Here is a 20,862-nt window from a genome sequence, read left to right as displayed (position 1 = left end):
TTAATTCCTGCTATCAGGGTGGTTCAAGGCTACATTTAGCCACTGCTACTTTAATCACATAAACTAAATGAGCCATCCTCATCACTAGCAATAGCACTGGCTTGTGAGAGTTTTACTTACACAAAAATGTTCTGAGGGCGGAACAGAAAATAACTGCAGAGGAGGTGGGGCGAAGCAACTAGAGGAGGCGGGACCAAGACATCTAATTGGTGGTCCCACTTCCTCTAGTTGCTTGGACCCACTTCCTCTACAATCTGATTGGTTATCTTTCTAATCGTTTTTCAATCTGCCCTCATAACATTTTTGTTAACAGCTTTGACAGTTATTCCTCCATCAACAGATTTCTTAAAGTTAACGTCAACACCTTTAATGATGTAACATAATTCATCATTTCTTCTGTCATCGTAAAAGTCTAAGCAGCCAACAAGCCAAACACACAGGAAGTGTAGACACTATGCTAGCCAGCACCACAGTCTTGAGTCTTGAGTTCAACCCCCACCCCATGTCATGACCTTTAAAACCATGGTGGATCCCTCCTTCTGTCACTTGCTGTCTGTATGACACTGGCTCATGGAGAAATGTTATCTCCTGCCACTGTATACCTGTAAATGGATGCTATGACAATAAAGCCGACTTGCCTTGAGTTGATTTAGTCACTGTTCTGCTACTAGACATCTGTGTTACTTTCTGTTACTTACACTGTTCCCCACACAAGCCAGCCAAGATTAAGCACCATTTTGCTTGGCTCTGGATCAATGGTTGTATCTGGACACCGTATTTTCCATCCTGCTCAAAGTCATAATGTCTCACAAGAGCTTCTGCCAGAGATTTACAGACTTAGTGGCGAACAAGGCCATTGCAACGTTGGAAAATTGCAGTGGTTAGTGTTCCGCTGTACGTATATTTGTGAAGTGAGTGGGAACAGTAGAATTCAAATTGCCACCAAGCTGTCCCCATCAATCAGATTCAGTGACAACTACAACTGAAAATATATATCTGGTCAGTCCCTGTTTTTGCAGTCTTACACATGCCCGAGGTGAGAACTGGACCATGGCAGCAATCGATCAAACCACACAAAATGGAAATATGAGGCAGTACCTGTAGTACTGTTAACAGCTCACTCACGTTTGCACACTCACTCACGCATTTTGTGCCCTACCAGTGAGACTGACCAGAAGGATTAAACTGTAATAGTAAAATTGTAATATTTAAACATAATTTAAACCCTCATCAGGACGTATTACAGCAATGCAGTTACAGTACAGGCGCTCCTCTACTTACGAATTGTCAACTTACGAACTTTCAGACATACGAACAAAGAGCACTGTAAGTCCAAATTGTGTTCATTGGGCTCCCGTTTCCTGACCACATCATCAATTTTTTTTTCTGAGCGCCAATTCCGGCTAGTGCAACTTCTGGTCGCTACTCCCGCCGCACATCAGCGTAGCGTGCGTACTCCAGGCATCCTAGGTCTTTGTACTTGCGTATATCCTTAAAATGATGTTGAATAACGACTTACGAACATTTCAAGTTACGAATTGCCATTCGGAACGTATCTCATTCATACTGTAAGTAGAGGAGTGTTTGTACTAACATTGTCAGTGACTGAGCAAACTGAACCAATATCTATTCAAACTGTGGGAAGATTCAAATTTATTATATATATCCATCCATCCATTTTCCAAACCGCTTATCCTACTGGGTCGCGGGGGGTCCGGAGCCTATCCCGGAAGCAATGGGCACGAGGCAGGGAACAACCCAGGATGGGGGGCCAGCCCATCGCAGGGCACACTCACACACCATTCACTCACATATATATATATATATATATATATATACATATATATACATATATATATATATATATATATATACATATATATATATATATATATATATACATATATATATATATATATATATATACATATATATATATATATATATATACATATATATATATATATATATATATATACATATATATATATATATAGGGGGCGGCATGGTGGTGCAGTGGTTAGCACTGTCGCCTCACACCTCTGGGACCCGGGTTTGAGTCTCCGCCTGGGTCACATGTGTGTGGAGTTTGCATGTTCTCCCCATGTCGTCATGGGGTTTCCTCCGGGTACTCCGGTTTCCCCCCACAGTCCAAAAACATGCTGAGGCTAATTGGAGTTGCTAAATTGCCCGTAGGAGTGCATGTGACAGTGAATGGTGTGTGAGTGTGCCCTGCGATGGGCTGGCCCCCCATCCTGGGTTGTTCCCTGCCTCGTGCCCATTGCTTCCGGGATAGGCTCCGGACCCCCCGCGACCCAGTAGGATAAGCGGTTTGGAAAATGCATAGTTTCCTTATTGTTGTTTTTTGCCTTGTACTTTCAGACTGACTGTACCCACATTCTGATTGCAGGCAAACTGAAGAGCCACAAGTACTGCGTTAGATTTTACAGTCTGGATGCTGCAATCTTTTCAGTGTTTTCCGTCAAATGAATTCATGGACCCCCAGGGACACGGTTTCAGTGGAAATCTATGCTTTCATCTACATGTCCAAGTATCACAGCTGAAGCTTCTAACTCAATATGCTTCCAAATAGGTCTACAAGTAAAAAACTGGTCAGCTTTCATAACAGGGAGGGGTTCAGGAAACAGCTCTACCTCACTCTCCAGTGCAGCAGCAAAGCCAACAACAAAAAACACCAAAACTATTTAATTCAACAACAGTAAGGAAAACAAAAATGAGAGTAATTCTATAATTATATCACAACATTATCAATATAATAAATTATACAGCTATGTGAACTACCCACCAAGGAGTTTTTTCTTTAACAATTAAGCGTTCCTAATTACAAAGTTACATTTTACAGAGAATCTATGCAGCTTGTGCCAAATTGAATAACTGGGCTTACGAAACTGAAATAAAAAAACACACCTTAGGACGATTGCTATATGTTTTGTATGCTATTCACTTTTCAACACCAGCTACAAGGTTGGTGATGTGCTGCAGCAAAGCATATATCACCAAGTTGTGAGGGGTAGGCTGATATTCACCCAGGGGTGACTGAAAGTACTCTGGATACTCTTAGGGTAAAAGCAAAAGCCGAGTGCACAAGAGTGTGAATGGTCAAGGAGATTCTATAGCTAAAATAGGATAACAACTGTACTCAGCTACTGTAGGAGGTCACACTGTCACCCGTCACAGACACCTGACAGAACAATGACGGAAAGAACATTCAAATCCAGTACATAACCAATCACCTGCACCACTTAACAGGGAGACAATGGAATATTAAAATGTTTTTTGCATTTATTAAATATAATTAGAAAATGAATTATTAGAAAGGATAAGATCAAATGGTACACGGTATTTTGTAAGTCGATAAGAAATATAAAATTGTCTATGCTTATTTTACAGTTCTGGTCCTAATGTTCTGATAACAGTAGAATTGTGTAGGGTCACTAAAATATCAATCATGACATCCACAGCTTGGGGGTGGGCAGGGGGATTATTACAAAACGTAACCTTTACCCTATCAATTCTATAATTAATACCCATATGCCAATTCCCATTGTGCTATAGAGAACCAGCGTGAAGTTTTATGTGTTTCTGAGTTTTTCATTCAATAAAACAAATTCTTTCAGCATCAGTCTATCAAAGGTTATTGCTTTTGAGCAACAGTGACGACAATGTAATCTAAAAAGTAAGGAAACTGATTGAATGAAAAGATTATACGATCTCTCAAAAGCAAACTCTTTCTCTGTGGATATGTCTAATATGTTGATCGATACAAGACAATGTACAAAAATGTGAATGCGATTAATCAGAATAATCCAGAAAACTCAGACATATTTGGGTCAGGGACTCAGGGGAAAGGAAGATTCCATAAGCAACATACTGCTGATCAACCCCTAAATGAATGTGGTTTGCGAGCTCAGTTCAGTTGGTCTTCCCTGCATCCTGTTTAGAAAAATGGAAGCCGCAGTTGTGCGGGAGCACTTCACATTAGAAGCCAATAAAAATGCAGTCCTTCCAGAACTGAAATATCACAACAGCATGACAACAATGCAGCATCATAAAATAATACATTCACAGACTCTCCCAATAATGGGAGGTTAAGTGTAGATAACTATATAGCTTCATTTACTCTCTATGATTCCTGTATCTGCTGCTGAAACGAAGGCTATCCCATGGCTTAGCCATACAATCTTACAGAACAGAAAATATGCAGCCATATACATTATATATATATATATATATATATATATATATATATATATATATATATATATATATATATATATATATATATATATATATATATATATATATATATATATGAGAGAGAGAGAGAGAGAGAGAGAGAGAGAAGAGAAGAGAAGAGAAGAGAAGAGAAGAGAAGAGAAGAGAAGAGAAGAGAAGAGAAGAGAAAGAGAGGGGAATTGTAATCACTTGTCCTCCTCAGGGTCACACAGGGGGCCAGAGTTGCAACCAAGAGGTTACAGGAACACAAAGCAGTGAATAACAAATGTTAATATCAGCAGCTCTTGTTCACACCACAGCAATTAAGCTGGATTGAGCCGATGTCCACATTAAAGAAGACGCCTCTGAATAAGGATGCAAAATCAATTCGGACTCCGAGAGACTGCCGTTTTGTACAGATCCTGTCATTTTTGAGGTCTTCCCAAGAAGCTCCCCACACGGGGGTTTTGCTTTGAACCACTGAAGTCTGCCGCTTAGTGTGCCGTACAACATATGCAGGGCAGGTTCCAGAAGAGCAAAACACTGCCTGTCAAAACAAGACAAGGGTAGCAAAACAGTGCACAGCATTTATATTACTATTCATATTTTTTGTAAGAGGACAAACTGCATAATAGGATTGAATCACAGTCACGATTACACAATCAAACTCGATTTTTAAAAAGCATCGATTTAGAGTTATATTCTTGATCACTCAGCAAAACGCCTGCAAAATTCTGGGAATTTCCCCCTAATTCCCATATATCCCCGGTAATTCCCATGGAAAGCTTCCAAAATGCCCCGGCTTAACTTCCCAAGGAATGGAAAGCTTCTGAAAATTTACCACACCTTTGCAACCCTATTCAGGAATATGGCAGAAGGAAGACAAGGAAAAGCAGACGGAGGCCCCGATAAAAAGAGAAGGAAAGCATCTCTTAAATACAGCATGACGACAATGCAGCATCATAAAATAATACATTTACAGACTCACCCAATAATAACTGTAGATAACTATATATCTTAATTTACTCTCTATGATTCCTGCATCTAGAGAGCGAGTGAGTGAGTCATATTTAATCCATCCATCCACTCATTTTCTGGAACGACTTGCCCTGGGCAGGGTCACAGGGGGTCATCTCAGAGTCAGAGAATAACCCAGGATGGGGCACCAACCCATTGTAGGTAACACTCACACTGATGGGCAGTTGGGTAACGCCAACCAAACTTAACCTGTTTTTTGAACTGACGACACAAAAAGAACATGCAAACTCCACACACAGGGAACAAAGGCAGATACTAGAACCCTGGTTCCACGGGAAGGAGGCAACAGTGCAAACCACAGCACCATCCCACCATTGTTTTTGGTTATTTGATAGTATGAGACCGCTTATCCTATTCAGGGTCGAGGAAAGGTTCAGAGTCTATCCCAGAGGCTACAGTTGCAAGGCAGAGAACAACCCAGGCTGGGGTGCCGACCCATCACAGGGCGCACTCACGAGCAATTTGCCAACTCCAGTTAATCTCAGCATGTCTTTGGCCTGTGGAAGGAAAACTGAGGTACCCTGAGGAGCCCCAACAATGACATGGGGAGAACATGCAAACTCCACACACATGGAATCCCTGCAGACACTCCGAACCCGGGTCCCACAGATTTGAGTGCTAGCCACTGTGCCCCCCACCATATTCTTTGTTCATATTATATTAGTTCCCATACATTGTTTATATATTCTTGCTTATATTATGTGTGTGTATATATGCATATACAGTACTGTGCAAAAGTCTTAGGCAGTCCAAAGAAATGTTTAAAGCTGTTTATCTGGGTAGCAAGTGTACTTTGGTTTAGAACAAAAAACACAATTAATATTAGAACATGTGCAAAATAAGAGTAACACAATAAAAACTAGTATTTTCTTCTGTTTTAAGAAGAAGATGAACACCGCTTCATTTCCCAAACTTCTCCTCAGGGGCACCTCAGCCATTCCACGATTTTGTTAAATTTCACCAACAACTCAATGAAATAATCAAATATATTGGTTTAAAAAGTCAGTGACAGATTGAATAGTGCATCGGGGCAGAGCTCCGCCATGCGTGATACTGAGAGTAGAGGAGAATTGTAAACGCGTGACCGTGTAGAGACAAAAATGACAAGCTGTTGTGTAAATAAGATAACATAAGGCTATGTAGTTTTGTTTAATAAGAGGACAATGTATAGACCTGTTCTATTGGAAAAGTAACCTGAAATGACTTCTGTTGTGATCTGGCGCTATATAGAAAATAAATAAAATAAATAAAATTAACTTGATCTTCAAGGAGGGGGGGAGGTGCCGTTGGGGTGATATAATGGTAGGGGAAACACTGTACAATTATACAGCAAACTTCCACTTCTGTTTAACTACTGTAAAGGGCACAACCCTTGAAAAAAAAATATTATAGCAACCTGAAGCCATCAAAGAAAGTCACTGTTACTCTGTTACTGGGGCAGGACCAGCATTAGGTAGGCAGAGCTGCATGTTTACAAGTTGGCAGGCACACAATTCTGGCAGAAGTGTTGTCCAGTAATAAGGAAACCCACGACACAATAGATGGGAAGAGAACAGTCACGGCAATACTAAGCAAACAGTTACTCACTCAGAGTGTTTACTGAACTGATTTAATAGGCAGCAGTGACATTATCAGTCAGACCTCTGACGAGTATGTACTGTAGTAGAAGAAACCTGCTTTGGCTTCCGTGAGTCCGTAACTCATGCAGCATGATGAATTCCCCAAAAAAAGGGGCAGGTCAAAACAGTACTATGCGCCGCACTACGAATTACACATTGCCATGGAGAGTAAAGAGAAATTCACTATTTCTATTAGCCTGTTAAATTACGTGACAGTGCTTTAACAAACGCGTTAAGCGCTTCTCCTCTCGCGGCGCATCTGGCCACCCGCGGGGGTTGTTTGTAATATTAACGCACAGCACGAGTCCGGGAGAGAAAGCCGGCTTGTGGATGCAGTAGAAGCTCGGTAAGCTTGTTCCCACCTGGCTCTCCCCAGTCGCATGTGTCGCCTATCACCTGGCCACACCTCAACTGCGTCCGGTTTGCCCGCAGAGGTTCCAGCGAGAGATTTAGACAAGGCCTCACGCCACACTTCATTATTTCACTGAGCTGCTTCGCAGACACTTCCATCATAACTTTTATCTATTAGTGCCGAAGTTTCTCTAAAAAAAACGACTAAATTCAAATCAAGGATCTCTCTCTCACACGTAAAACACCACTTCCTAGGTACAGAGTCTTTGAGTCGTCAAACTAACTGATGCATGTACATCATCAAAATCACAACAACCATGACCTTCTGGCTGAGGTTCTTCAGAAATAATTTTCCATTCACACTGTATTGTAAAAGCTTATACGCATGGTTTTTTAATCAAGGTAAGCCAGTGTACTGGAAAGCCACAATTTACCATGCTTAGCCACAGCATGCCGGCCATCCAAATATCAATGCACACACCCTGACTGCAGACCAAGTGTTCTGCAATGGAGGAGGTGATGTTTTCTTTCCTAACACAATGGAGAACTGATATCTTTGCAGAGAGGGCAACTTCCCAGAAGAATGATATGTTCCTTTTCAGAAAGCAGAGCTTCAGATCAACGGGAAACACGTAGCACTGGCTTCGAGCACAGTTAAATGGTACAATTTACTCATAACAATACATTTACTGCACTGAGCAACTCGTCTTAAAACGATTCTATCAATGACTAATGGACCTGGAGAATATAAAACCGACAAAAGCGACTCATCTACACAGGCAATCGGGTTCAAAATCAATTGTAAAACTGCTGTCTTCCATCCATTCAAGAATTAAAATGTTAAATAAACCGAAGAGAAACCTCCGTCACTATTTTTATTTAACAGGATCTTTTGAGCTTCTTTTATCTCTGCAAAGGAAAATCAGTGTTGGGTTAAAAAGCAACAGAAACATAATTGTGCTAGTTACAGGACTGACCCTGAGCCTGCTGGAGGCAGCAGCAGAAACGAGAATGTTAGCAAAACGATATTATGGACGATATTATGATCAATTCTGCCCATCCGCTGTAGGGGGCGCTGTAATGGAGTACATTTAGCTACCAGCTCATTCTTATGCTAAAAACCCTACTTGAGATCATTCCTGCCTGCTGCCATCAGACACCACAATGCCACCCCCGCAGCTCATGGGAGTTATACTTACACCAAAATGTTCTGATTAGTTGGTCCTGCCTCCTCTACAATCTGATTGGTTATCTCTCCGAACCAATCAATTTTTGTTCTGCCCTCAGAACATTTTTGTATAAGTAAAACTCCCATGAAGCATCTTTCTTGTTATAACAGGCCTATAGTCTGGCGTGTTCTAACTGCACATGATTTATTTCCACATAATTATTATTATCTTTAAATATTTACCTTTATTATTACATTCTGTTTTTTCAAAATATTTCATTAATTTGTGTACTGGCTACATTTAAAATCTGGTTACACTATGTGTACTATCTTTGTACTGTGCGCTGTATGTATGTTCATCTGTGCACTATGTTCCTGGTGCTGTATGCAAACTCCCCCTAGGATCGATATTTTTTAATCTTAATCAGTGAAGTAGTATACAAAAATAACTACAATACAATATGTACAAAAGGTTATTCCGTCCATCCATCTATCTTCCACAGCTGCTTATCCAGTACAGGCCACAGTTAGCCTGGAGCCTATCCCAGAAACCACGGGACACAAGGCGGGGGACACCCTGGATGGGATGCCAGCCCATCACAGAAGGACAGTTATTCCATCAAAATTTTATAGCACTGTTACGACAACCAAATGCCTAAGAGGTACCCATCTGTGAAGACACCTCCCACGAGATTTCACAGGCAGCTAAACTTCACAAAGCCACTGATTCATCTAGGTTAACCCGTACTCCAAACTTAAAACAAAAATCTAAGGATTTGTTATACAAAGCATACAGATGCAGTGGAAAAAAAGCGATGACTGTTAGTGATGTTTGTGAGGAAAGCCCACTTAAACAGCCCTGGCCTGGCCTTCCAGCTGCCTGTGGTCAGCACAAATAAAAAGCTGACGTGGCAGCCCATCAGTGAAGTACAGGAAGCCAGAGTCGACCTCGGAGCAAGGGCCAGTCTCTTCCCTGGATCCACGTAAAAAAAACAACTGGCCCCTTAGACGTATTTGTGCTGGAGTTGTTCAGGGCAGCAAGGCCGTGTTTTCAAGCCCCGCTGTCCTGGGTGTTACTGACAAAGCCGTGTGGCACCCCGTGTGCAAAAGTGCTCCATGGCGCAGCACAAGAAAAACCGCAGGACGCAGCTCTGCAGCCAAATCTGACACCGGAACTAGGGATGGGCCGAACCACATTTTTTTCAGTTCCGATCCGATTCCGATACAGATTCCAATACAAGGGCGCTTTTTACTTCGTTATACTTTATATATTAAATTTGTTTAAGCTAGTAAATACATATGGAAAAAATGTATGACAAAAAATATTTAGGCTACTACAAACATACATAACGTACTGTCCCACCTCTTTTGTACGTCTTGTTTTAAGCATTTTAGAGGCATCTGCAGTTTAATATGAATATCTTCAAAGTAAGTATACATAAGTGCAAATGCTTAAAATGTTAACACAATTTTTCCCTCATTGACGTCAGCTCAGTTACACTTTGTTGCGATGGCAGCCCCTCTTGTATCACAAGCTGCAGCGAGTTCGCAAAACAGTCCAAGTTAGCGACTCCCAAATCATCCATTCCTTTTTTTGTCTAGCTGTTGCGTGTGCTTTGTTAAGTGGAATTGTCCATTAAACGCTATTCCCACCTCTCAAAACTTTATTTTACAAAGAATGCAAATCGCTGTGCTACTGGTTTCTGTTCAAAGCGTAAAATACTCCTAGATCGTCGTATCTTATTCGCCCTCTTATCTTAGCTCCTCGTACTGTGAAAGGTATGCGCATGACGTCACAGCAGGCGAAAGTCATTGTACTCACGCCCACTGAGTAGCAAAAAAGACTAAGAGGCGGCGTTAGCATTCGATTCGAATGCCGCAAAAAAACACATGTAAAATGGGAAAGAGCCGTCGTGCGATTGATTGTACAAACAGATTTGACACGAAATAGGAGCTATCTTTATAGAGATTGCCAAAAACTAAATAAGTATAGGACGTGGATCGGTCACGCATTGCCGACACCTGATCCGTCAAATAGGTCTGGATCGGCATCGATACCGATCCGAATATCAGATCGGTGCATCTCTAATCGAAACTCAGCTTTGACTTGGCGAAATTCTGCATAGAGCGCAGCATAACATTAAAAAGCAGCAATGAAAAGACAGACATATCGTGCGCTTGCGGCACATCACACTTGCGGCGCAAAAACATAACGGCAGCTTTTGAAAGTAGTGAAAATGGCTGATTCACAGACGCTAAATAGTTCCTAAAAAACAAAAGTATCACAACATCCTTCAAAGTAATAACCTCACAGTCTCCAATGCCCTTCGCTGCAAAGCAGCCACTCAACAAATGCTTGATTACGTACATTAACTCACCACCACAAACCCTTCTGCTTGCCTTTAATCATTTGAATATCATCCACAGTACAATTCAGACAGGCTGGCGGCAAGCAGGTTTCCACACAGATGACATTATAAGGTTGTTTTAGGTATTAACAGACCAAATAAGTCATAGAATCTTGACATTACAGCAAAGAAAATTTGAAGTCACATTAAAGAAAGATTGAGAAAAAGTTAAATGGTTTGCAGCAGTACTGTAAAACTCAGACTTGGGCCTAAAATGCTGGATTACACCTCAATTCATCTCATTTTACTGGCCAAAGTTTTTATTTAACAGATGTTTATTATCTGTACTATTTACGCCAAGTCAGCTTCTCCCAAGTGAAGGTAGTTATGCTGCCAGGAGAGGATGCAGTAAAAATACCTGCACCCACATACATTCCTAAAACGCATTTCCCTGCGATATAAGAGAGCTACATGCTCTTTAACAGATCACATTTTAAGAAGTGCTCCAATAATAATGGCTTTTTAAAGAATAAAGTTGATCGGATTCTGATTCCTTGAATAAGACCAGCGGGCTCGATTTGACTGAAAACATTCCCATAGTATTTTTCTCAATGTTTTCCAAACACAGGTTGGTATTTTACAGCGTATATATGGAATTTCAACCAAAAAGGTTTGAAGTTCACGTTATTTATCAGCAGAAGATGCCCTCCAAAGTCTGAAGCAAAGCCCTTTCAAGTTTCAGCATTTTACAAAATCCGCACCTGCCAACAGTCACCAGAAGTTGTGTGTGATCTGACCTGGATGGTCTATGAATTCCTGAGTCCCTGTATTTCAATTTACCACAAGCACATGGCCCTTTGAAAAGGTAAATGCAGTCTCAGTAATGGAAAAGGGTTTCCCTACAAGTGTATAAAACCACAATGTTTCATACTGCGAATGAAAAGACAAAAAATGCTTTTAAGGCATTCCCACTACAGAAACGCAAACCTGAATTTCACTGCCATGCACGATTAACTGCTTCTCTCACGCTGAATTTCAATAATACCTAAAATGTCACTGGAAACGTTGGGGAAAAGGCTGGCGGGCAAAAACAATGCATGCTGGTACCAGAGCTTGCATCATCAGCCTGCACTGAGAAGACTAAAAACTAGCCACATGTACTGACTAGTCTTCTGCATACAAAGCTGACTAATTAACCCAACTAAGCTCAGAAAATGTGCCTCACACATGGTTTTAAAAGATATTTTATTGTAGCTAAAGCCTCTTCTTTCACCAGCCACAATCAACAACCCAAGATCCTGCTCACAATCAGTTAATAAGGGGCAAATCACAGAGACCCAACAGTCCTGCCCTGCATCAAGTCGAATTATAAAGTTCAAGTGATAAAAAAAGGCTAAATTATTTACAAGCTCAATGCTCTGCTTATTTTTTAACATACAGTATTGTGAAAAAGTCTCAGGCAGGTAAAGAAAATGTTTAAAACTATTAACTATCCGTATAATAAGAATACATTTGCTCAGAAAACACACACACACATGATTTAACGTTAGAATACATGCAAATTAACATACTGCGGATAACATAATAAAAAATAAGATGTTTTTTTTTGTTCTCCAGATAGCTACTAATATCCAGTTGGATGGCTAGATGAACACTGCTTCCACCAGCTCATTTAATTAACTTAATTAGTTAAATAATTTGATGAGGAATTGATTAGCCAAACATGATCCGCTAATGGTCGCGTCAACAAATATGGGGTGATTTTAGGAGAGGTTTTGAAATGGCTAAGCTAAGGCAACTTGAGAGATATAATATCATAGTTTTACACCAACATTAGGCTTATTTAAGGGCACTTTTTGACTGCCAAAGACCTTTGCACAGTACTGTAGGTATATCCAGACACACCCATCCAATACAGCGTCGCGGGGGGGCTGAAGCCCATCCCAGGCAGCATGGAGCAAACCCTGGACAGGATGTTAGTACGCTGCAGGACACATGCATGCACACACTTAAAAACTCTAAACAAATCGAAATTTCTGCTTCACTTAACTCCATGTGTTTGTACTGTGGGAAGAAACTGGAATAGCTGAGAAACAGTCACCCAAAACACAGAGACAGCATGCAAACTCCACACAACAAGCAGGGGGGGATTCGAACCCCAAACCTAGTGGGGTGACGCTACACACAAAGCCACAGTATTGCCTTATATATGCAACAGAATTAACAATACTTTACTCATCTTTCAGAATTTCATAATATGAATCAGGACAAAGTAACTGTTTTTCGTTTCATAAAAATTTTTACAAAGTCTGTGAACTTGAACTCCCTGTTCACATAAGAAATAAATAAGAAATACCTTTTAATGCTATAGGATAACCCCCCCCCCCCCCCCAAGGGATCTATAAAGGTATATCTAGCCTTTACATGTAAAGAATTACAGCAATATTCTTCCACCATTTTACTTTGAAGGATATGCAGAATGTCTGCAAAATGCTGTAATAAAATCAAACTGTGCAGAGCTTCCACTAATCCTGCTTTGCATAGAAAAACAGCCCAGACACTGAAATTCCAAAAATGGCTAAAAGCATCTTACAGCAAGAGGGCTGTCACAAATTTTTAGAATCACAAGGAAAGTAAAAATGCTCATGCAAAGGAGCTGACAGGCTTCCTCCGAACAACACCTCGTGCTGAGGCTCTCTGGCACATTAATGTGTGATGGTGCACATTACAAACTGCCTTAATATTAAAGTCAGCCCCTAAGCAGCAGTCATTCTCCATCTGATACCGGCTGAGGAAGGTGCAGTAAAAGGGAAGAACCAAGTAATCTCACAGCCAGAACCTCAGAGTAATGGACTTGCCATTTTCTCAACATCAGATGCTGTAAAACAGCTAGACTCAAGTAAGTTACATACATATGACTTAAGAATAAATTAATAACCCAGTATCTATATTGCAATAAAAAGCATAAAATAAGCAAGTGACAAGATTACAAACAGAATTAAAATGATTGGTCTAAAGATTTTAATTAAAAAATAATGATTCATGCACATACATAAAACAACACAGATGAGTGTAAGGGGACAGTTTTCCCAAAGTTCTGTAATTTAGAGGCAAACTCAGTCAGAGCCTCGCTTAAAGTAACCAGAATGCCCAGTGGCTATACTGCATTCCATAAATATCCCGGATTAATACGTATCTGTGCGATTAATCCACTTAACAGACTAACACACTGTGCATTGAAAGCAACGGAATTCATCGAGCTCGGGATAAATAAAAAAGAAAAACTTGTATCTGATGCTCAGCATTGAAGTACAATATTAATACATTATAATACATCAAATACATATTTATTGCACTCGCGGTCGCTTGTTCTTCCTTTTCCCATAATTACTTGAAAGTTCCATCCGAAAGGCAGTTTGTAAATTTTCATGTTCTAGCTAAACCAGAGATGGATGATATACGCAAGACCAAACACGTACTAATGCCTTATAGTAAGATGACAATTTTCCCATATTATTACTAATGTGTTGCGTAAGAATCTGAAATGATCACAGCCAAAAATATATTTCCAAGATGTCAATGTGCCCCGGGCTGCCGCTCACACTGCTTCAATACCAGTGCTTCCAGTTGCCGATGTTTCTGTAACGGGAACTTGCCATTAATATTGAAGACACATGCTGACACTTGGGGGATGATCGTTTGCGCTCAAAAGATATTGGCATTTTCAGTAACAGATTTAAGAGGTTTATTTCATAGCATTTGCCAGCACTCGCCAAGAAAGCGTTGTATATCTTTGTCACCAACAAAACCCCTCAACTTCACCTTAAGGCGCAGCATAAATTATATAAACGTCAATACCTTCACAAACAATACAGCATAGATATATCCACAAATATAAAGATTAAATAAAAAGTGCCAGCTTAACATATTAAAATTACTAGTTCTTTTGGCTGGGCATAAAGAGGTCCGTGTTTACAGTGTGATGTTGAAATTTCTTCAAGAATAATCATAGTCATATAATACTGTGTTGTTTACAACGCGATATTACTAGAGCAGGAAATGTAAATACAGTAAACACTACTGAGATTAAGGAATCACATTAAGTGGGCGCTTTACTGTCATCGACACTGAGCCGCACATCACACACTCTGGCCAAAGACGTTAAAATAAGGGGTGGAACTACATCGGTATGGTTTGTAGTTACTTTTAAGGATGACAAATAACTGTCAAAATACGGACGCTATGTTATTTCTTACGGATCAGTGTCTTATGCTGAGGACCTAGAAATCATTGGAGACGTGTTATTTGCCATACCACCTTTCAATCACTAATGCATGCAAAGCAATTCATTCAAATGCCATGTGATGCAATTTACTCCAAATCAGTTCAGGACCTCAACAAGGCAAATGGCAACGGCAAAATCCCATCTGAGTGCGCCTAGATGTTTTCTGTTTTCAAACTTGGCACTAATGCATGTCCTTCTTAATGCGCAGCTTCTGAATTTTAAATATCAAATAATGCTCAAGTAACTAATGCATGAGACCCGGACCTTTGGGTACTGCCAGGCGGGTTAAGTGGCGGTCAGCATCTTACGGGAATCTGGGCTACGTCTCACTCACTTCCCCCGTTTGTTGTATTACACGCTTTGTTGACGCTATTAAAGATTTCTTGCTTGAACCACATATCATGTCCGCTTTTATGTATTGACAAGATCCACAACGATCCTGTCAATTATAATCATCGACACTTACCTCCTCGCAGGTGAACTTTCACAACATTTGGAATAATAACGGAGCCGTACTAATCAGAAGTGACTTACTTTTCTTGAATCACATTTTCCTTAATGGCAACTAACGTAGGGTGACCGGTGCCCGGCTGCAGCCTGCAGGCGGCCAGGTGCCGCTGATGCTGCTCCTTCAAGCAGACATTCTCCGTGCACAGATCGGCCACTTGCTGCTCCAGCTCTTCGATCCGGCTCCTCTGCTTCTCCAGCAACTCCTGCTGGGTCTCTATGATCTTATTGAGCTCCTTCAGATACTCCGCCGCCTTGCTCGGGTTTTCCGTAGCATTTTCCATTTCGGCCGTGCCTCTAGCGCCCGTCCATCCGCAATTCAAACAGCCCGGCGACTTTTACTCTCCGACCCAGGCGCCGTCGAGGTCCAACTCCGCGTATCTCGTCCCCGGCATTTGCTCGGCTTTCGGCGGCGATCCAGATGGGTTGGGAGAAGTTGATCGCACGATTGTCCGCAGCAGCGCGCCGTCCACAGCCTCTGCACCACAATAACTAACCCCTGTAAAGCATCCGAAAGATGGGAAATGCGCTTAACCCTTTCCTGGAAGCGCACTTAAGCCGCACGCTTCTCTCTGCGCGCCGACAGCTGCCACAGTATCTAAAATCTACTCGCCAGCCTCGGAAACCCCTTTGTTGTTTTGCAACTTCTTTTTCTCACATGCGATAGCCTTTGCGACGGTCTCTTGGCCATAAATTTCTGCTACTTATTTTATCTCTTAAAAAGGCTAATCAACAGGTTCGCTGTGGTTTTGGTTTCCCAATTCTTGCGCACAGCCACTGCCCATCGTAGACCTCTGCGCTGTATTTACTATGGGAACCCGCGTTGCCTTTGAAGAAACAAAACATTTTAAATGTCGTGAATATTTGAGACTGAGCTTGAGGTTTAATTATATATTTTTCATTATATTTTTACTGTTTGAAATTAACGCGAAAACTGAGAGTTTTGTTGTTTGGAGTGTCTCCAGAACGTCATTTTGGCGTAGAGGTCCTCTTTTTCCCATTGATAAATCTTAACTCGTTCATAATCCAATTTTTGCATCATTCCGTAGAAAAACCTTGAATTATTTTGATGACGTATGTTTCAAAGGCCGTTTATTTCCTCTTTACGTCATGCTACCCCGCTAAGTCGTGCTACATCTGCATGTTTTTTTTTCCGATTGAACTGCGTGCATTTGAATAAGGAGCTTAACGCTCCTTCTGGGTGATATTTGGTTTAAGTCCTAAGCAATATACTGTTCATATGCCCTCATGAATGGTGGATAGCCAAGCCTTTCTAAATTAAAATTATTATGTCAGATAGGAACACTTGACATCATTTGGTTGTTTATTCAAAAGTAAGATGGCATGATTTTTTCACCTTTTTCTTGCTAAAGCCTATAATATATGTAAAAATTAATATTTTATTTATAATCCTCTGTTTTTGGAATTCAGTGATGTCAGTGAGGTCCATACCTCCACAATGCAGAATTCACACACTTGTTTTCGCCACACAAGCAGACTGAGAAACTCCTGTACACACATTCTCCCATGTAGTCACAAAGACACACACTATGGCTGTATTACTCACTCGTATCCCTACACCAAGCTTTCATTGCATGTAGCTCATTCAATTCAGACCTGCTTTCTTAATTTCCAAGAAGCATTTTTTCAATGGCATAATTCTTACCAAATTATCAAATTGCAGAACAGGATGCAGCAATCGGCATAAAATGAACAGCTGATTGCTGTATTGGAACCGCACCCAGTGATGGAGGGCAGGTCTGCCCTGTGCTTACGGCCCCTTGATTGACCAGTGAGTGTTTCTGTGCATCTTGGGGTGGAGGTAACGGAGCAGCCGGACCAGTTTTGGTGGAGTTCTGTTCATACGGCAGGTCTCCAGCTACCGCTTCTGGAAAGAATTTGCCGAAGATGGAGCAGGGCTCTCGACGCAGCTCTCGAAATGCTGACACAGGGAGCGTGGGAGGAGCCACAGCCCAGAGGCCTGCCCCGATGGGGAGTGCGGTGCAGTCACTGTGCTTCTGCAGGACGGGTCTGCAGAGCCACTCGATGCTACAGGAGTCAGGCTGATTTGTATTCACATAAGTCGGGGGAGGGGGGTGAATTCTCCCATGACATCTTTCTAAAAATCAAGTAATTATTCAGACCCTCCTATATCACCGTAAGTCGCTGCGATATGCTCAGTATTATGTTTTGAAAATGCTGTGCTTTTCTTTTTTTTTTTTTAAAAAAAAAAAGGATTTAGTGTTTTTAAAGCAGGGAATCGATATTCTTCTCTTCCCAATAATAACAGTAGCTGATATCCTCCTGCAGGAGGATTATCTTAGGTGGCTTAGCTTTAACAGAGGGGGATATTTCTTCCAAACACATCTACCCATAATAAACATATTCCTAATACACTTTATAATACTGGTAGCTCTTCATTTTGAAAGGCAGGCCAGGGGTATCTTTGAGAATAGCATTTGAAAATGACATTCTTTACTGTTTATACAGATTGTATTCCAAGGATTTAGAATTCTCTTGCTAATTTTGTTTTCCTAAAATTGATACTGTGTATTCCAGTGTTGGAGCTTTGTTAAAAAAGCACTTGAAAGGATGTTTGCCATTGTAAAGAGATGGATTTATCTGCAGCTGTTACGGCCTGAGAACAAACACACTGGCATCCCATCTGAGGTGAGCAGGCACGCCTCTGTGCTTGGCTAACCTGCCCTGGTGCGCTCCCTGCTGGTTACCATTGCTTACAACAACACGGAGGCAGTGCAATAAACGGCATGACTGACAGCTATGACTCAGACACTTGGTGTCCGAATCGTACCAACTCTATCAACAGGCTACCCTTTCGGTCTTGACAGCACACAAATCAAAATGAATATTGAGGGAAAAGTTGCCGGGAAAGTCAGTGCAAGAGGTAACACTCCTATATAAATGTTTTATCTCCGTTTTTATTTTTCTATTCCCTGTTAGACAGGGGAAGAAATTAAATATCAGTCTCACATACCTTAAAGCAAATGTTAATGCTGAGAAAATGACAGTAAAATAATGTAAGAGACGGGTAGCAGGTCCAGGAGGATGGAGCGGAATGATGCCTCTGCGCCCTGCGAGCAGTCGCTCATTCTTTAATGCCTTTCTTTAGCGTGTTTTGTGAAATGTGGCGCATCTCTAATGAGGCAGAGCAGTAAGATAATGTGCATAAATCACACCGCAGCCTCTGTGATCATGCTGATACAGGCATCATCAAAGCCAGGGGAAGGAGGCAGGGATACAGACGAGGTCCGCCGTAGCAGGCGACTGCGCCAGGGTTGCCTCGTTTTCCCTCTTGCTCGCTCTTTCTTTGATCTAAACTTTCTAAGTGGCTTAATGAAGTTGATGCTGGTGTTTCTGAGCAGCCCCGGATTCTATTCTAGGATTACGAGATGATTGCAACTAGCAACATGCAAGCAAGGGCAGAGAAGCAAAACAGTTTTGACTTTAATGAAATTCCTAATTTTGTGATTTGTGCCCAATTAATAGCCAGTGCTTTTAAACAGGTGATATTAGTATATGGTATAAGGATAGTCTGTTAGAATGCTAATTAATAACTGTGTTAGCCGGTTCACATATGTAAGGGCATTTGTTGTATATAAGTTGTCCTCTCTTAGTAGCAGCTGATGAGAATGAGTGCAGGGACCACCATAATACCACTAGGTATTATTACAAAGGAATTCCAGTTCCAAGTGAATTCCCTAAGTTCCCACATAAGGCAGCTGTGTGGTTGTGTCATGCGTGTTCTGCATGTTTCCTCTGGGCACTCTGCTTTTCTATCGTCATCCAAATATGCAATTTAGCTAAATTGGTCACTTTGTAATGGACCGGCAACATCCCCAAAGTGTACCTCGTCCCAGGCCTGCACGCTTCCTGGGTTCCTAACTGGATAAGCAGTTATTGGAAATGGAAAGACGGATGCAGCTGTGTGGAAGCTGAGCTGGGTAGCCCCCCCCCCCCCCCCCCCTTGGCGAAAACGAGGGGCAAGAACCAGAAAGGTTTAAAGTCGCTGTGTTACATTGGAAGCTATACGAGGAAGGTTGTTACTGTTCAATCACAACTTCCTCTTTGGGAAGGATTAAAGGAAAGCTCTACTGTGAACAAAACCAAACATACTCTGTAAGTACTGCCAAGAAGACTGCTGGTTAAAGCCTGATTAAATTCTAGATATCGTCAAAGGAGCTTAGTCTTCTGAGGGGCAGCTCCCTCTCATGTTTTTTTTTTATTATTAGCCAGTCAGGATATGCAATATTGGCTTGTGAAACCCCTGAAACTGAAAGGATGAAATGGCTTCCTGAAGATCCCCTTAGTTAAGGTGAATTAATAAAATCAATTACCCTGAATCAGAGGTGGAAAGTTCAGGTCCAGAAGCTACAGATCCAGACCATGGTGTGACTGTGACTCTTTATACTGCTTGGTTAAAACGAGACCCTGGTCTGGATTTGTACTTTCTGGACATAAACTTTCCACCTCTGCCCTGAATATCCTACTTCCAAGAGGATGGATTCTCCTCATAATTTAGTGATGATTAAGACATACTTACTAGGATTATGGGTTTACAAGGATTTTAACTGAACTGTGATATATATGATTTTGCGGATTGAAACTCTTAGGGCTTGTGATGTCTAACAAACCCATTTTTGCAGTTATCCACAGTAAATGCCCACAAAGCCAAAGTCATCATCACCTATCCGGCAGGTCATGACGCGAAACCAACTGGGAGATCAGATGGTAACACGGGTGGAGGAGCGCAGTCAACGACTCGTTGGGTAAGATCAGCTCTGCATTGTCAGATACAGTAGATGGCCGTCATGGACGTCTAGAAAGAGCAATTTGGGCAAATGCTATGAAAATGGACACAAAGAGCATAATGAGATATTATAGATGGAATGAGAGGTTCAATGTGAAGTCAAATGTGAGTTGATGCATGTCCGTCAGTCAGGCTTCAAACGCATTTTACGTTCTTCACCACACCCCCCCCCACGTTTAGCTGGCCGCTTATCAGATTGTCCACTTTAATTCCGTGCCAACACCGGCTGAATTACTGTGCTGGCCACTAATGGTTTTCAGTGGGGGAACATGTGTGGATTGCTGTCTTCAGCTCTAAGAAATGATCTGGCAGCTTCATAAAGCAAATTCTGTCCATTTGCCAGAAAATCATTTCCCAAATTCCCGCGAGCTTCCTACTGTGTGTGCTGAATTATTTCAGCATCGAGGTAATGAAAACCTATTCTGCAGGCATTATTATTAATATTAGTATTCAAAAATAATGTCCTACTTTGTTTATAGGAT

The 20,862-nt window shown here is 41.3% G+C and overlaps 1 protein-coding gene across 1 annotated transcript in view; it reads right to left on the bottom strand.

Moving 5' to 3' along the window:
* The window catches only part of iqsec1b (IQ motif and Sec7 domain ArfGEF 1b), a 182,801-nt gene extending 166,466 nt beyond the window's left edge, over nucleotides 1-16,335 (bottom strand). Inside the window, 1 exon segment of the mRNA XM_049021531.1 lies at nucleotides 15,580-16,335. Within this exon segment, the coding sequence (XP_048877488.1) occupies nucleotides 15,580-15,836 (257 nt within the window). The 5' untranslated portion in view covers nucleotides 15,837-16,335.
* Nucleotides 16,336-20,862: the final 4,527 nt, after the last annotated feature.

This window comes from Brienomyrus brachyistius, chromosome 8 (genome assembly GCF_023856365.1).
Source record: "Brienomyrus brachyistius isolate T26 chromosome 8, BBRACH_0.4, whole genome shotgun sequence".
Classification (NCBI taxonomy): Eukaryota; Metazoa; Chordata; class Actinopteri; order Osteoglossiformes; family Mormyridae; genus Brienomyrus; species Brienomyrus brachyistius.
Note: the sequence above shows the minus strand (reverse complement) of the source record. Positions and strands in the feature narration are given on the sequence as shown.